The 16,447-nt window shown below is 51.4% G+C and overlaps 1 protein-coding gene across 1 annotated transcript in view; it reads left to right on the top strand.

Moving 5' to 3' along the window:
- The window catches only part of DFNB31 (deafness, autosomal recessive 31), an 84,895-nt gene that overhangs the window by 62,373 nt on the left and 6,075 nt on the right, over positions 1-16,447 (top strand). Inside the window, exons 4-8 of the mRNA XM_009319428.1 lie at positions 7,636-7,838; positions 8,227-8,263; positions 9,586-9,798; positions 10,134-10,346; positions 12,220-12,252. Of these exons, the coding sequence (XP_009317703.1) occupies positions 7,636-7,838; positions 8,227-8,263; positions 9,586-9,798; positions 10,134-10,346; positions 12,220-12,252 (699 nt within the window). The remainder of the gene's footprint in view (positions 1-7,635; positions 7,839-8,226; positions 8,264-9,585; positions 9,799-10,133; positions 10,347-12,219; positions 12,253-16,447) is intronic.

The following is a 16,447-nucleotide window of genomic DNA, read 5'->3' as shown; positions in this document are numbered from 1 at the left end:
TGGAGACAATTAGCAATTACAGTCCTTCCTCTGAGAGGTTTTTCATGGAGGAAATACAGAATGGCAGCGTCGCTACCTTCTTCTATGATGTTTCCTCCTTCATTACAGTAACTTTTCAGTACCTTGAACATCCTTGGGTAGTTAAGATACATCTATTGGTATCTCTTGGGAATATTGTTTTGGTTTTGTCTAAGGTTAATAAGCAATTTAAGAATATCATCCAGAGATCTGCCCCAAGGGTGGATAGTTATGAGTGGCAGGGTGTGTGGGATAGCATGGGCAAGTACCTAGGCCAATGGGTACCCCCAGTGTTTTGGAACTTCACCCCTGAACAAGTGCAGAATCCTGGAAAATTAGTAGAATATTTGGAAAAAGTATGCTGTCACCCTGGCAACTCCAGAGAGACACACATCACTGCAACGTGCTGGGGCCTGGCCCGTGCCTACCGAGCCCTGTTCAACACCATTCAGTGTTGAATAGTTTCTCACAACAGACCTTTACATCAGAAATAGCAGATTTCAGCTAGCTTTCATTGGACAAACAACTCAGTATTGAGTTCCCAGCACAAAGGCTGGGGTAAAAAGAGGCTACCACGATCCATGTATATCCATACACAAAAGAAGGAGAGAAAAGGAGAGACTGTAAGTAGGAAGAGGTGAATGATTTTACATCATCGGTGGCAGTCACGAAGCTGCCGTTTGAAAACTGGCTTGTATTTGGAGGTCTGCACGTAGACAAACATACTGAAAAAGAGAAGATAAAAAAAGAGCCTCATGGCTGCCTCGGAGTCTGGGGAATAAGCTGTATAGTGAGAAATTCGATGATGAGGTGGGTGGTTGTGGTGTGCAAGATGTAACCTTTCCACTGGAGGCAGTGTGGAGTGGTCCTTCAAATCATGTCACCTTCAGAGGGACAGATACTGTCGCTTAAATTGCTCCTCTTCTAGGAGGCTACCAGAAACCTCCCTGCAGCAGTGCCAAAATAACTGCCTACCCCAAGAGACAATCTTCTCTCCTTGTATGCTTTAATTTCCAGTCTGTATCTGCTTTGTTCCTCATATTTGTATCGCAAGGTGTTTGGGGAAAAGAACGTGTTGTCAGACAGCGCTTGGCACCTACTGTTCCCTTGCCTTGCTCCCAAATCTGTCTGTGGTCCTTTCAACAGGCTGTGTTGACCTCACTGGCCGTGGATCGTCTGCCCTGACCTGTTTCCCTCCTGGGGAAGCTGAGTACCTCGTTATTTTTCTGCGAGTCTTAATTTGGTCATTTCCAAATAGATTCATACTTTTTCCTGCCCATATTTTTAATTTCTTAAGGTCTGCTTTTGGTAATTATTTGTGCTAGAGAGAGACTCCTCCTACTTTAGTGGTATCCACGAGTGTAATTTAACCTCTCTTCTAGCACATTTGTGGCATTAAATAAGACTAGTACTAGTGCCAAACCATTTGGCATCCTATTAGCCCTGTTATTCCCAGCTCAATTTGGTGTCATTTAACATTAACTCATGTTTAAAATCTCTCACCTATTTTTCCGTCTGTGTGACTGAATTTCTCCCAGAGCCAATTTTGATTATTTTTAAGAGACTTTAGGTGCTCAGAACCCTTGTCTTAAGCCCATTAAGTTTCTCTTGACTGCACCTCCCTTTCCCATGTTATTTTCTCTGTCTCCAGAAAGAGAAGGAGCTAAGCCTGTCGTCGAGGTGGCGTTATTTCTGAACTCTGCTTCTTGTCTGCAGTCTGCCACCTTTTGCATGTTATGTTCAGCCCCTGGATTTTGGGGTAGATTTTTCCCTAGGAAATGAGAATAATGCCATTTTCTGAAGTGATCAGGCACTTGGCAGGTCCTGCTGTGTCCACCCACCATTAGCTGAGCACAACTGAAAACTTGTTCCTGAAATATCCAGGGCATCTACTTTTCTGTGTTTTATTATAACTTTATTGTGTCGTCTTATTACTTCTTTTATTCTGTGCTGGTTTGGAGCTGTGCATACAGCAAATAATTTGCCAGAGTCAACATTTGTTTTAATAGATGATTCTTTTGCATCTCTGCAGTCTTCTGTGACCTTCCCAGTTGTCCTTGACTTTGGGGAAAAAAAAATAATTATTATCTGTGTTAATTAGCAAAAAATCCTTTCCAGCTCTAGGAGGAGTCTATCATCAAGATAGGCTGATCTGCAGGCACTGGGGCTGTGCAACGATTCCCTTATCTGCCCTTCACCAGCAATTATTTTTGCAAGGTCTCTCTTTCCCCCTGCACGAGGTGCTCAAACTTATCTATTTTGTGGCTGGTGGTTCTCACCCAGTGTTAATATTCTGGCAGCACCAGATAGGGGTGGTCTTGTGCTGGGCACTGTGCTAACGGAGCACAAGAGACCAGAGCGCCATCAAGGACTTCGAATAAATGTTGAGGCAGTGGTGAAGGACAGATACAGACAGGTGAAATAGCATGTCCAGGGTCCCTCTGGTCTCCCTGATGCGTGAGGGCTTGCCAGATTCCTTTTGGTCCACTCTTGAAAGGAGAAACTAAAGAAAGGTTATTAAATCTGTATAACTGTCTTGAACAAAAAACCATGAAAGTTTAATCCCTGATATGGAAAACTATTAAAGATTCATAATTGCAATAAAGCTATCTAAATGAATTCAGATTTTCATTGTTTCGGTGCTGCAGTGTGCCTGGTGCTCCTTATATTAGCAGCAAAATCCACTCCAGTGGATTGCCCAGTGGATTAGAGAGACCTGAGAGATGATACTCATTACACCTGAACGTGTGTTTCTCTTGGTTTAGGCACTTGGCATAATTTTCCCTCCCTGTTACGTTGGCGGTCAGCAATTTTCTGATTGTTGGTTTAAAGCTGACAGAGCTCGAAGGGAACTTGAGGTATTTGTGGAGTCTGATGGTTGGGAATATGGTCATTTGTGTCGTTTGCCTTCCCTTGGGCTCCCTCCCTCCCTCCCTTCCTTCCCCTTTCTTGGTCTCTGTGGATCAGCTCAGGCGGAGCTAGCTGCCTCTGGCTCTCTTTCTGCAGCTGGTGCACAGAGGTGAGCTTGGCTCCAGGCTGTCTTTCTTTCAAACCAGGGAAGTTTCACATCCCTAGCATATGATTTTGGGAACCGATCTGTGCTCCGCAGTCTGCTGGGGTGGGTGTGAGTATCCTACCCTGACACAGCTCTGCTCTGTACTCTCTCCTCTCCAGCCATCCGGTACAAAGGGCCACCATCCCCCTGGTCGTGACCTGCCAAGTCTGACCTGTGCCCAGTGCTGTCTCTCGTCCTTCCACAGGGAAAGGCCAGCCAAGAGCAGGTGGCTCTGTTTGCAGCACCTGCTGCTTTGAGCATCTTACTGGAGCCAAACCAAAAGGTGGTGCAGCAGGACCCGGCCTGTGCCAGCACCAGGGCCTTGCAGTGGCTGTTGAAGTGCATCTGTCATGTGCTCCCTCTTCCCTTTGAGCTGCAGGCTTGCATCAGCCCAGCTTGAAGGCGTTGGCTCCCTTCTTGGCTGACCACAGGACTGTGGGTTTCTCTCTCTTACCTACATCATCTTTTTTGCCTTATTAACTGTGCAGCTGCCCAATTAACAGCGGTTAAGAAGACGGCAAGCAGAGGGCATTGGCTGACCCATGTGAGGACAAAACTCAGGGGCCCTGGCAGTGGTGTTGGTGGGGACTGGGCTCTCCTGTGCTGCCACAGCCCTTGCTATTCACCAGCCCCTCTGTGTGTCACAGAGGAAGGAACTGTCCCCAGAAGAATGAGGCAAATTGCTTGAGGTCACTGGATGGAGCTGAACGCAGAACTGAGCTCTGCTGCATCCGAGCTGTGTCTGGTGCTTTTGCTCCAGCTCCTTTTCTCCTATTGATGCCACCCAGAGCATCCTTCCAGCCTCACCGAGCATCCTCTGTCCTTTCATCAGGGGAAAGGGTAAACAGGAGCCCTTCTCTGGCTTCTCATTATTGCCCACATTATTTTGTATAGCTCCATCAAGCTCCCCACACATTATCTCTTTTCTAAATTTAACAGGCTTAATCTTTTCGATCTGTCCTTTCACAGGCACCTTCATCTGCCACTAATTATTTCTGTTTCCCTTCTCTAGAACTTTCCTCTCTGTGTCTCCTTGCTGGGCAGGCAGAGATGTACCCAGGGAATGCACTCACAGCAATGTCGCACGTTCACTTGGATATTGCCATTACACTAGTTTGAGCAATTCTTGATATGTTTCTTACCACGGTTTCCCATCACATGTTTTTGTTGCAGGCTTACTTGATCATTTTGAGAAATGTTGAAGGCATTGGCTCCCTTCTTGGCTGACCACAGGACTGTGGGTTTCTCTCTTACCTACATCATCTTTTGTGCCTTATTAACTGTGCAGCTGCCCCGTTAACAGCGGTTAAGGAGATGGCAAGCTCTTAACGGTTAAGAAGACGGCAAATCACAGCTGCACACTGAGCAAAGTGGTCCACGAGCTGTTGGTTATAGTCTTTCGTCTATGTCTGCTCTGTTCATTCAAGAGTCATCAGTCACGTCTTGGACAGTTGCAAAGTCCTGCCTGGTTCTTCAAAGCACCTTTACCAGCCTCTTCTGACACCTCTAGTCTGAACTAACCCAAACAGTCGAGTGTTGTTGCTGGTAGATCTTATAGAATCATAGAATCATTTTGGTTGGAAAAGACTTTTAAGATAGAGTCCAACCGTTAACCTAGCACTGCCAAGTCCACCACTAATCCATGTCTCTAAGCGCCACAACTACACGTCTTTTAAATACTTCCAGGGATTGTGACTGAACCACTTCCCTGGGCAGCCTGTTCCAGTGCTTGACAACCCTTTCGGTGAAGAAACTTTTCCTAATATCCAATCTAAACCTTTCCTAATATCCAGTCTAAATCTTGACTCTCTCCTGGGCTCACTCTCACACTGCTGCTGCAGGCATCTTAGGATTTTCTTCCCCACCTTCTGGATGTTCAGTAACCCTCAGGTTCTCCCACTCCTTTGCATCTCTTTATTGCTTCTCAGGGAGATCCTGCGCCATCTCTCCCTCTGCATCTATTTTTGCAAGGCCAGAGGAGCACAAAGGTCTCCATGCATGACCCTCCATGGCCCTGCGGTGGGCAGGGAGGGAAGCTGCCGTGCTGCCTTGGCACGCAGAAACTCTGCCTCTGCAATCCCTTAAATAGCCTGAGCAAATACCTATTTGCACAAATGCCATACAGTGCATTTGGGGGATTTCTTCTGCCCTCCCCTGGAAAGCAGGCTGGAGTGAGTGAAATGCTCCTGGAGCTTTGTGCTGCTCTGAGGCCATGCCACCTCTCAGCTGTCATGATGGCCAGCCACCAGTCCAAGACAGTCCTGGGGCTTCCTGCCACCCCACAGCAGCTGCCTGATCCTGTAAGCATGTGGGGAGTCGGATGAGAGAGCTGAACCAGCTGAAAGCCAGCCCTGCAAGAAGCAGCCATGAATTTCAGTCAGATCCATTAACTGAGTGTTGTGGTTTAACCTCAGCTGGCAACTGAGTGCCACACAGCCGCTCGCTCGCTGCCCCCCAGCCCCGGTGGGATGGGGGAGAGACTTGGAAGAGTAAAAGTGAGAAATCTCATGGGTTGAGATAAGAACAGTTTAATAATTGAAATAAAGGAAAATAGTAATAATAATAATAAAAGGATATACAAAGCATCAGTTTCAGACAGCCCGAGGTGGGTCAGTGGCTCATGAGATAAGCACAGAACCAGGGTCCTGCTGCCCCTATCACCTGTGACAGAGCCCTGCGAAGTCATGTTCGCTCCTGCCACCCAGGGGCTCTCCACCAGCTTGCTCTTTTCCTTCTCTCTACTTGATTTCTCATAAAGATCACCTCTCAGGTGGTCTGCATGGTGTCCATCACAACACAGACCTCAAGACAGCCAGGGGTGTGATCAGGGGTCTCTTCTGGCCCAAGCAGCAGGATTTCTCTCTGTCTTTTCTTCCCTGTTCTTGTGCTCTCTCTGCCGAGGACGTCCTTATGGGGATGCCTGGAGAAGCCACGGTTGAGTTTTATCAGCACTGTGTCTGACACTGCGGCATGGCCACTCTGCCCTCAGTTCCCACCAGCCCTTCACTGGATGCAGTAGTGGAAGGGAAACGTTGTCCCAGGAAGACAAAGTGAGAGCAGTGGATGCCTTGGCAGGCATCCTGTTAGCCCTGAAGCCTCAATGGTTGTTGGACCGACCATCTGAATGCCACAGGCTACCAGAAATCGAGTGGGAGTGTGTGCGTGAGTGTGCAGGTTGCCCATATGTGTGTCAGTCCTACTGCTGCAGCCTTCTTCCATCTAGGCTGGCAATGCTGTGTCTGGAGAGTAGCTGATGCAAGCCCTGGCCCTGTGCTCTTGTGAGCTTCAGCATGGCTGTAGCATAAAACAGAGGCGATGTCCAAGTGCAGGGGCTGTACTGCGATTTCTGGATCAGCTGCTGCCTCCTCGGACCAGCAGCTGGCTTCCCCTCCCTGCCGGAGCAGTCACTGGATCACTCGTGCTTTATGCTCAGCTCAGCTTTGCTGGTGATAGTCCCGATGTCCACTATTTCACCCCAGCAAAGTTCAGGGTAGCACTAGTGGAAGCGTGGGTGACAGCAGGGTCACAGCCCACCACATAGACTTGGCAGTGGTTAATCATGGCTTCTTACTGGAGGAAATGATTTTAAGAATCTGGAGAATTAATCCCGGTCCTCTGAGGCTTCCTTGACGCAGCGGCAGAATGAGAAGGACTGAGCTGAAAGGATCATATCAATTCTCCATTTTATTTTTTTAGCCTTAGAAATTCTTCTTGCTCCCTCTTTTCTCCTCTTCTCCTCCAAGATGGAGGCGAGTTATTTAAAGGAATGTCTCATTCTGCTTGCAGAAAATAAGACACTGTTTTGACAGAGCTGAACAGAAGCCTATGGTTAAGCAAAGATATGAAAGAGCAGTTTCAAAGAGGTGGCTTATCAGAAACAGGGTGAATTGTGATATGGGAGTGAGGAGGAGTGGCACTGAATGCCTTAGAAGCAAAGAGAAAGGGGAGCTGGGATGAAGGGAGGGATAACAGATGAGTGTTGTGTCTTGAACATGGCCAGGCTGTCAGGGAAGCTCCTGATTACAGCAAAGGCCCTGGCCACAAAATGAAAGCTCTCAGGAGCAGCTGGGGAGGAAATAGGAGGAGAGGAGAGATGAAATACAGCTGTCTCGGATCCTACAGTTTACAGAGCGTTGGAGACTGTGGTGAGACACTTGAGTTGAACCCTCCCTGCTGCACACAGAGATCTGAGGTTTGGGGCTTCCGCAGACGGTTCCTGGCCTCCCAGATCAGTAGGAGGGATTGGGGCTGGAGGTCTTGATATTCTTTGCAGGTTGTTTCTAACCAAGCGGGTCTGCAAATCTAGTTAATCGAGGGAACTGGACAGATTGGTCTGACTTGGGATCCTAAACAGGCTCCTCCAGGCTTCACATCCTGGTCCATTGCTGGCTGTTGGCTTGAGTGCTTGATCTCCAGCCACCACCACTTGGCCCCTCTCCCTCGTCTTTCTTGGTGCCTCCAACTGCTGTAGTCCTAGTTTGGTGGTGGGGTAGACTGAGTAGCTCCTCCCTGGTGGGAGAAGAAGGCGTATTCGTAACAGGAAAGTCCCCATGACTCCGCAGGTAGGAGACCAGATCCTGGAGGTGAATGGCAGGAGCTTCCTCAGCATCCCCCACGACGAGGCCGTGAAGCTGCTCAAGTCTTCCCGCCACCTCATCATGACAGTGAAAGACATCGGGAGGCTGCCCCACGCTCGCACCACTGTGGACGAGACCAGGTGGATAGCAAGCTCCCAGATCGGAGAGACCCTCGTCAACTCAGCAGGGTATGTGCTTGGTACACCCCATGCAAGCTTGCTGTGTAGGGCTGCCAACCCAGAGCTCCCGCAGGGTACATACAGTCACCCGGGATGGGTGTGGAGCGGCAGCATGTGAAATGGTGGCAGCCTGATGCACTGCGATGTGCATCGGCAACCTGTCTATGGGAGCACCCCTGGTGCTTAGGTGTGTGCCCCCATATCTGGTGTGCTTAGAAGACAGCATCTCTGTCTTAGAAGACAACGTGCTGCTGCCCCTTCCCTGTTCTCTCAGGCCAGAAGCTTTTAGCTTACAGGCAGAGAGAGGAGAGTACATAACAGATCTCGTGCCAGGCCTCAGGTGATGAGTGATGGGCACATGGCGCTTAGTGCTAACTGATCTTCTCCCTCCTTGCAGGGCAGTGGGCAATCATGCTGCGGAGGCGACAGCCAGGGTAAGAGATATCAGGCCTTCCTGATGCCTTGTGAAAAAATCACCATCGTTGTCTCCTGTGTTCCGTGGGAGGGGGGGCTTTGTGCTCCTGATCATAAAAGGGACGTTAGTTTTATGAGGACTGGTGGGTTTTAACTGGCTCTAGCCTTTCTCCTGCCCGTCTCGCTTTGCCAGCCGTGTTTCTACAAATAGTGCTGCTGGTGGGTCAGTTCTGCAGCACATTGGTGCCTCCTAGCCTGGGAATGTTCATGTCAATGGGCAAGGGGCAGTGATCACACCCGGGCAAGGACCGTGGGGACCCCCTCCACCCTGCAGAGGTGACCGTGATGCCTTCCACATGGTGGCTGTCTCTGGGCCCTGACAGCTCCTGGGATCTTTCCCACCCTGAAGCAGAGCTGAGCCAGCCCTCTCCAGCACACCAGTCGGTGGCAGGGCTGCAGCAGCGGCAGGGCCTTACCCAGCTGTGACTGCATCTTCTCCGAACACCTCTTCGCAAAGCACATTTCTTTTAAATGGAAATGAAGCGGCAAGGTTTCACAGGTGGCTCTCGCTGATGACAGCTTTGCGCTGTTTGCTGGCAAAACGTGCTCCCCAGCCTCAACGCCTTTCAGTGTTCCGCGGGATAGTCAGGGTCTTGTCTGGCTCCATATCCCTACGCTGACTGTGCCAACACTGCCAGGGAGGGGAACAGCAAGGACCTGCTCTCAGAAATCCCTCTCAAAGAAAACAGCCTTTCATCTGCAGCCAGGCACGTCTCTCCCTGGGACTCCTTTGGTTGCCAGTGGCTCTTTCTTCACCAGGGTCTGCTTCGAGCTTGCAGCGGGGGCAGATATGCCTTTCACACAAGATGGGAAGCTTGCCTCTCTCTCGTAGCCCCAATTCCCCCAGCTCTGCCAGGAAGGAATACAGCCTGCTATTAAATCAACAGCTGGTCAAGGGACAGCGTCCACGCTTGCTGAGCAGAGCTGGGAAGCTGGTTTGTTTATTCAACTGGTGCTGCATAAACTCATGGCTCTGGAGTTACTCAGACAAGTAGTTGACACTGAGTGGCCATGCTGGTGAATCCTTGGGGGTACCTGCCTCCAGTCATTCTTGGCATCCCCCTTCCAGTCCCACTTTCCAGCTTTGCCACAGGTAGTTGGGTGAGAGCACTGGTCTGAAACGCAGGCAGCTTGGGCTGGCAGGCAGAGCCCAGAGCAAGGGGGCAGTTCTCGGTCCTGCCTATGCTGCCCAGCTGTCTCAGCAGAGGGACAGCTGCCCTCCTTTCAGCAGCTGATTCCTTGGCATGCCAGGCCAAAGCCTATCTCCTGTCTTCTTCTGCAGCCTGTGTTTTACCGGGGCCTGGCTGGCTCCCAGGTAACGCTGAGCAGCATGGTGAACCAGACCCGAGTCATGCTGGAAGAACAGGCACGGCACCTGCTGAATGAACAGGAGCGGGCCACCATGGGGTACTACCTTGATGAGTATAAGGAAGGCAACATCTCCGTGGATGCTCTGGTCATGGCGCTCTTCGAGCTTCTCAACACACATGCTAAGGTGAGGCCCACACCAAGGTCAGGGACAGTTTCTTCTACCCCGTGGACTGAGCAGAGCCATTGTCACAGTGTGGCTCAGTGCTTCGAAGGTTATCTGCTCAGGATCAGGGGTGAGGGTATGAAAGCAAAATCTAGATATAGGACATTATGAGGGGTACAGGCTGGCGTTCAGTGGCAGAGGAGCTTCTGGTAAAGTTTAGAACCAAACCTCCTCGTGCATTACCTGCCAGTACATCTCATTACCACTGTTGAACAGTGTGGGAGGATGGGTCTTCACCTACCCAGGAATATGGTCGTGCTCCAACCTCTCTTTGGTTGTTTGTCTGCCTGGCCCAGTTCTCACTGCTTTCAGAGGTGCGGGGTGTGATCTCCCCGCAAGACCTCGACCGCTTTGACAACCTGGTGCTGAAGAGAGAGATTGAGTCCATGAAGGCTCGACAACCCTCGGGGCCCAGCATTGGCACCGACTCCTACTCTATGATGTCCTACAGCGACACCGTCTCTTCCTCCAGCAGCCACTTCACTGCCACAACTGTCAGCTCAGCCCGGGTAAGTCCCTCCTGGCTGTTCCTTTTTCTTTCAACACCTGCTCCTGGCAGCCCTACGAAAAACTCGCTTCCCTGGAGTGCTATAAAGGCATTTCACCCCACAGGAAACCCTGTTCAATCTGCTTCCCCGGTGGATTCCCCCAAAGCTCTTTTTTTCTTCCTTGTGGACTGGGTGCAACAACATGATTTGTAGGTGCAATAAGGTGATGCTGTGACACGTGCCTGGTATCTCTGTGCCCCTGAGACTGAGATGCCGCTATTGTCTGCATGGGGGCTGAGCCTGCTGCTAAGTGTCACTTTGTCCCCAGCAAGGGAGGAGGTCTGCTTCCCTTCCAGGACCTCCGCTGTGCAATGCAAGCTGCATACACACAGAAGTTTCAGTGACTTGTCGCTGCCACACCATGCCTGCCGCTTTTCACCAGTTCTGGCTGTCGCTTTTAAATCACCTCCTTAAAGACACTGACTGCCCGCTCCCCATCCCAGCAGGGACCGCAGCGGCCAGGCCAGCTGCATCCTGTCCCGGCCCCTGCCCACTCTCCAGCATTAAGCAGCAGCGCTCCCACATCTCTGCCAGGCCTTCATTGCATGCACTGTCTAATTAAGTTATCGTAATCACCTCGGAGTGTGCAGGCACACAGCCCCAAAATTAATTTCCTAGCCATAAAATGCCTTTCATCTTAAATGCATTAGCAACCTTGGAAATTAAAACCTTCATGAAAAGAATGGATGACAATGGGCTTTCTGCTAGTTCAACAGCAAGCAAACCAGCCCACGGCCGGGGCGAGTGGGATTGTGCTGTGGGGGGTGCAGGCAACACAGCCGGCAGGGGAGAGAGGCAGGGGGGCTTTCCTGGGGCTGTGCCTGCTTACGCAGTTTGGTCCTGCTTACGCAGTTTGGTCCAGCCTCCCAAGAGGCCTCGGAGAGTTTCAGCACATCAGAGCTGTGCTTTTGTCCCCTTGACTTCACAAATACCTGTAGGAAAGCCGTCTGCTCTGTTCAGGAGGGATTACAGTGAGATCCTTTCTGGACCAGGATAAACAAAGCGAGTTTTATGCTGCTCTCCGAAGGCCTGCTGGGAAAATCTTTCTGAAGTATCAGAGAGCTAACACAGGTCTGCCAGGACTTGTGCGCTGAGCATGACACTCTGTTCCCATGCTCTCCCCGTGCCTGGGGCTGTACCACTTGCCTTGGGTGTGCCGTGCTCTCCCTCCTGCTCTGTGACACCACGTGCCAAGCGTGGCTGCTTGGCCTGGTGTGTGAGCGATGGCCCAGCCCCACCTGGCACACGGGCCTGGAGGTCGGCGAGGGAGACTGGGGTGCCGTTCTGGCATAGAGAAGAGAGCGGGCACCGTCTGGTGGGCCTTGTTTTAAGGGTTTCCTTCAAGAACCTGTGTCCCTCGGTCACACTGCAGGTCCTCCCTGGCAGTGTGGCACCTCTTTCCATGGGTGTGAGAACATACACCCCTCTGTGCTCTGCCTCGGGTGGTGGTGGGAACACTGACACTTGAGATGTTTACCACCACTGCTTGCTAAAACAGCTGCCAAGCAAAGAGCACCAGCTCATGGTGGATGGGTGCTTATCTCAGCTAGCAGGAGAGAGAGAGAAGAGCGGCAGAGCTCCCAGACTGTTTCCTCTGCCCTGTTCTGCCCTAAGCCCCCGCTGCTGTTGCCCTCCCCTGCCCCTCTCGCAGGAGGGGCTCATTTCAGCCTTCACATTCAGCGCTGGATGTGGATTCTGCAGGGCGGGTTTTGGGGGAGGAGGGATGCATCGTGCCGGGATTTGCTTGTCTCACTCATTTGTTCTGCATCCTCCCTGACGTTATGTTTCGCTTTTATGCTTGTTTTAATCTGCTTTTCCCCTCGCACGTCCCCAGGAGCGGCTCTTGTGGCTAATAGACCTGATGGAGGTAGGGGCTGTCAGCGAGACGGGGAGTTCGAGTACTGTGGTTGCCATAGTCGACGGGTTGAGAGTGCGTGCGAATGTGCGTCGGGTGGGAGGCGGGGTACAGGCTGTCCAGGGGCCAGCATGCGACTCAGCCACGTGAACAGCCGCCTCATTTCACCCATCTCTGCCTTTTCTTCCTCTGGCTCTGCTGAGCCATTCCAGAGTCCCTTTCCCCAGCTCGGCAGCACGGCTGCAGGCCTTGGTGCTGCAGTGCAGACAGGACTCAGCCTTGAACCGAACCCAGCTGGTACCACTGTCCTGCTTGCACTAAAGCCCTGAGTGCCACTGACAACTCAGGGCTGGGGTTTTAGAAGGACCGGCAGCGTTGATGCCTGATGGACCCCAGACTGCCCTTCCTGCCTTGCTGCCTGCTCTACCTGCTGCTGTGCTGTCTTGCTGTATGGGCACCCTGGCTAAATACCAGTAGGCTGGTCACATTCCATCACGCATCCTCAGGGATGGGGGAGAATTTTCCTTACGGGCCTTGGGTCTGCAAAAATCTGTGCTTCAGTGCAGGAGGAGTCGGTGTACTCACATTGTGCATGTTCAGCCTTGGAGAAATCCTCACACAGACTTTAGAGAGGCTAGACATGGATGTGGGGGGAGCCTCGGAAATCCCTCTGTCATAACAGAGCTCTTGGTTGGGAGGAGGCTGAGAAGAGCTGCAGGCTTGTGCCCTGCAGCGCAGCTCCGTGATGCGGAGTGCATTCCCTCCTTCTCTGGGAGGAAATCACAGGGCTCAGCGGGTTGAGCACACACAGCGAGTGGTGGAGCTGAGAGCTGCTAGTACTGCGTTGGGAGAGAGGACCTCTGGTAGCTGTGAATCTAGCCCAAAAGCCACATCCCTCTGGGAATGGTACTTGTCTAGAAGAGCACAGCTGTAGTGTTCCCAGATTGAGTCTGTCGCAGGCACCCTGAACCGTGGGACACACATTTCTTTGGCTTCATGACCAAAGGCAGTGACACTAGACCAGACCCCCTGTCCCATCAGCTCTCCATGGATTGGTGGGTGAACTTACACCAAAAATAGCCAGTTTGAGGCTGATCAGGACCTGCCATGTGAAAAATGATTGTGTTATGGGATGCTTGAAGGATACTCGGAAATGAGACAAAGCCGTGTTTGATGGTGCCACTCACGGATGATGTGTGTCTGCCTATCTAAGTGTCACCATCACCTCTTGTAAATCTTGGATCTCAAGATGAATCCTGCAAAGCAGAGGTTAATTGTAGACTGCAATAATCAGGTCCAACTTGTCTGATCAGAGCAGTATGAATTTCTAACTGCTTACAAGCAAGGCAGTCCAGCATTTCCTTTGTCCCTGCCTCCTGCCCCAGCCCTCATTGTTAGGATTAAGGAATTGAAATCGCTGTTGATTTCATTTTTCTTCTCCGCTGCCTCCTAGCAAAGACACTGCCATCCAGAGGTGCCTTCTCCTCCCAGGGCCTGATTCCACAGGTGCTGACTTGCTCCCAGCTCCCTGAAGCTGCAGGATTGGGTCCAGTGCAGTAACCCAGTTGAGTTGCTAGCCCCTGTCTGTCTTTGGTCTCCGTTTCACAAGAAGTGTAAGTAAGGAGAGGATGGCACTGAGCTGTTCCTCTTTCTGGAAAGTGAATCTCAAGCACAAGAGCCCACAGCCTCTTTGGCAGCTCGCGGATGATCTCTCTGTCCCCAGAGGGAGAGCAGAACAAGAGCAGAGAAACGGGGGACATCTTCCTCACCTATGTCCACCGTTACAAAGCTGCTCCAGCTCCCAGCTGTCCTCTGACCCCCTCCAGGACAGGCACAGACATCCCATGTGGAGGGTTCCCATGTGCTTGGCACGATCCTCTCGGGCAGTGAGGATGGAGACGGGGTGAAGCGTGGGTGTCACTGTGTCACCCTCAGAGCCCCGGAAGTCAGAGAGGTCTGTGCTCAGGCTGGGGCAGGGCCAGGGGCTCTGGGGCTCCTCCAGCCCTGTGGATGCATTCTGGGGTGGGAGAAGGAAGGGGAGAGAGGAGGAAAGCTGGGCTTATTCTCAGACTGGCGCAGTTGTTCAAAATTTAAACCCTGCGGGAGTCAGGCTGAGTAGCTCTGCAAAGCTTTCGTTAGCAGTAACTGGAAAATCAGGGACTCATTTGGAGCTGTGAGGTTAATTAAAGGTTGGGTTGTATTCCCCAGGGAGGTGGCAGTTTCTCCACCACTTAATCTGTGAATGGGAACTGGCTGCCTGTCTGAAAGATGCTCTCCAGCTCCATTGCTCCTGCTGTGGACTCTGCGCAAGATAGGAAGGACAAAAATCTCCCAGCTGCACCTTGCAGAGGGGCTGGAAGGGCCTCACCTGGCCTCCGATTTCTATAAGTAACTAGAAAATAGATGGGGTAAAGGAGCAGAGAGTCGGTAGGAGGGAGCAGCCTCCTCAATAAATACTCATTTTTCAGAGCAGTGGCACGTGGCTTCAATGGGTCTTTCAAGGGAAATCCAGGAAAGCACAGTCTTAAAATAGCCAATTCATGAAAGCAAATGTGCTCAGCTTAAAAGCCATTACATTTTATAGCCCAGAGCAATTTCTATTTAATAGCTTTTGCCCCCAAAGTACTAAGCTTGGGGAAGGGCAAATCTCCTCCTTGCACACTTCAGCAGAAAAAAGGGTCCTGAAGACGCTGAGCAGTATTAGTGTCCCCGTCTGTTCAGGGCGAGCAGAGCCGGGACAGCGGGATTAGGGCCGTCTTGCTGGGCTGGCAGGGAGGGTGCTGGGTGCAGCTGGCTGTGCCCACCCTCCGTTTACCAGGAGGAGTCAAGTCTCGGTGCAGACTGGTCTTAGCTGTGAGGCCGGGGCTGGGACACGGCACGTGGTGCGCTATGGGATGGGCTTGATGTCACGGTGGTGGGCACAGAGTTCAGTGGCAGCACTGGGGGAGATGGCACTGGCAGATTTTAGGGGGCCATGGGGCAGACTCTTCTCTTTTTAGTAGCGATGTAACTATGACTATTTGACAGCAGGCTGCTCCCAGTCATATCGCAGGGGTCTGGTCCTCACACATTTGCCAAGAGCTCAGTGAACTGACCCGTGTCAGAGACGGGTTTGAAGCTGGCAGAGGCATGGCTGGAGAGGGAAGAATTAGGGACACAGCTGAGACCCTCCCAAACATGGCCAGGCTGGTGCTGAAATGCCACCATCTCTGCCTTGGCTCCTTTCCTTGTGCACGCAGCCATTTGGCTGGATTAAAGGCTCTGGGCAGCATCTGGAGGTGGGCTGGTGCGGGGGGAGGGTGGTACTTGGGCAGCTTTCAGCAGAACAGCTTTCTCGTTAGAGGAAACGACGGCAAAAGGAGGGAGCTCTGCGGCAAGCGCACTGGTGCAGTTTGGTGCAGTTTACCCAGCGCTGCGTTTTGTCCAGCCGAGCATCTCTGCTCCTTGACGTCACGCAGGGACGTGATGGCACTTGAGCTTTTTAAACTCATTGGCACTTCAATCAAATCTGAAGTCCTGTTGCTAATGCGTGCACAGCCCAGAGCAGTTCATGATCATTTTAATTAATATGAAGGCAGGTCGCTTTTGAAATAGCCCTACCTACCTCTTCCTCCAGCCTCAGACGCATGGTATCGCCCCGTCCTTCGTGCCAGCGCTTGGATTTGCACAGTCCTGTGGCGCGTCAGGTCTGGCTGAAGCTTGATCTTTCTGTTGCTGCTGCTGTGCGTTTCAGCCAAATCTGTCTTCTGCCCTGGCTTGGCCGCACGGTCAGTAACCCAAGAAGGGGTAGGAGATGTTTCTCTTTCAAAAGCCACCTGCCTTTACGTTGGATTAATTGATGATGAAATCAACCTTCATCAGAGGAAGGAGTGGTTTTCCAAGCAAATACATTTCCCTGTCACTCCCTGAACTAGCCATTTCTTTTAGTTCTCATTCTCCAGTGTTCCTTCGGAAGCCACAGAGATAAAAGCACTTTCCATCAATGTTTTTGCTGCTTCTCTAATGCTCTTAATTGTCTCCCGTGTCTATTTTGGGATGCTAACATCTTACAGGCACAGCAGCAGCCTCCAGCAGATGGGGGCAATGCAGATGCACCAGCATTTCAACTAATCAGTTGTTTACCCTGCAATAAATAACACGCAGTTAAACACAAACTGTACCCTGCCCATTCCAGCACAAATGAACAAACATCCCTGTGAACGTGACA

This window comes from Pygoscelis adeliae, unplaced genomic scaffold, assembly GCF_000699105.1.
Source record: "Pygoscelis adeliae isolate BGI_AS28 unplaced genomic scaffold, ASM69910v1 Scaffold270, whole genome shotgun sequence".
Taxonomy (NCBI): domain Eukaryota; kingdom Metazoa; phylum Chordata; class Aves; order Sphenisciformes; family Spheniscidae; genus Pygoscelis; species Pygoscelis adeliae.
Note: the sequence above shows the minus strand (reverse complement) of the source record. Positions and strands in the feature narration are given on the sequence as shown.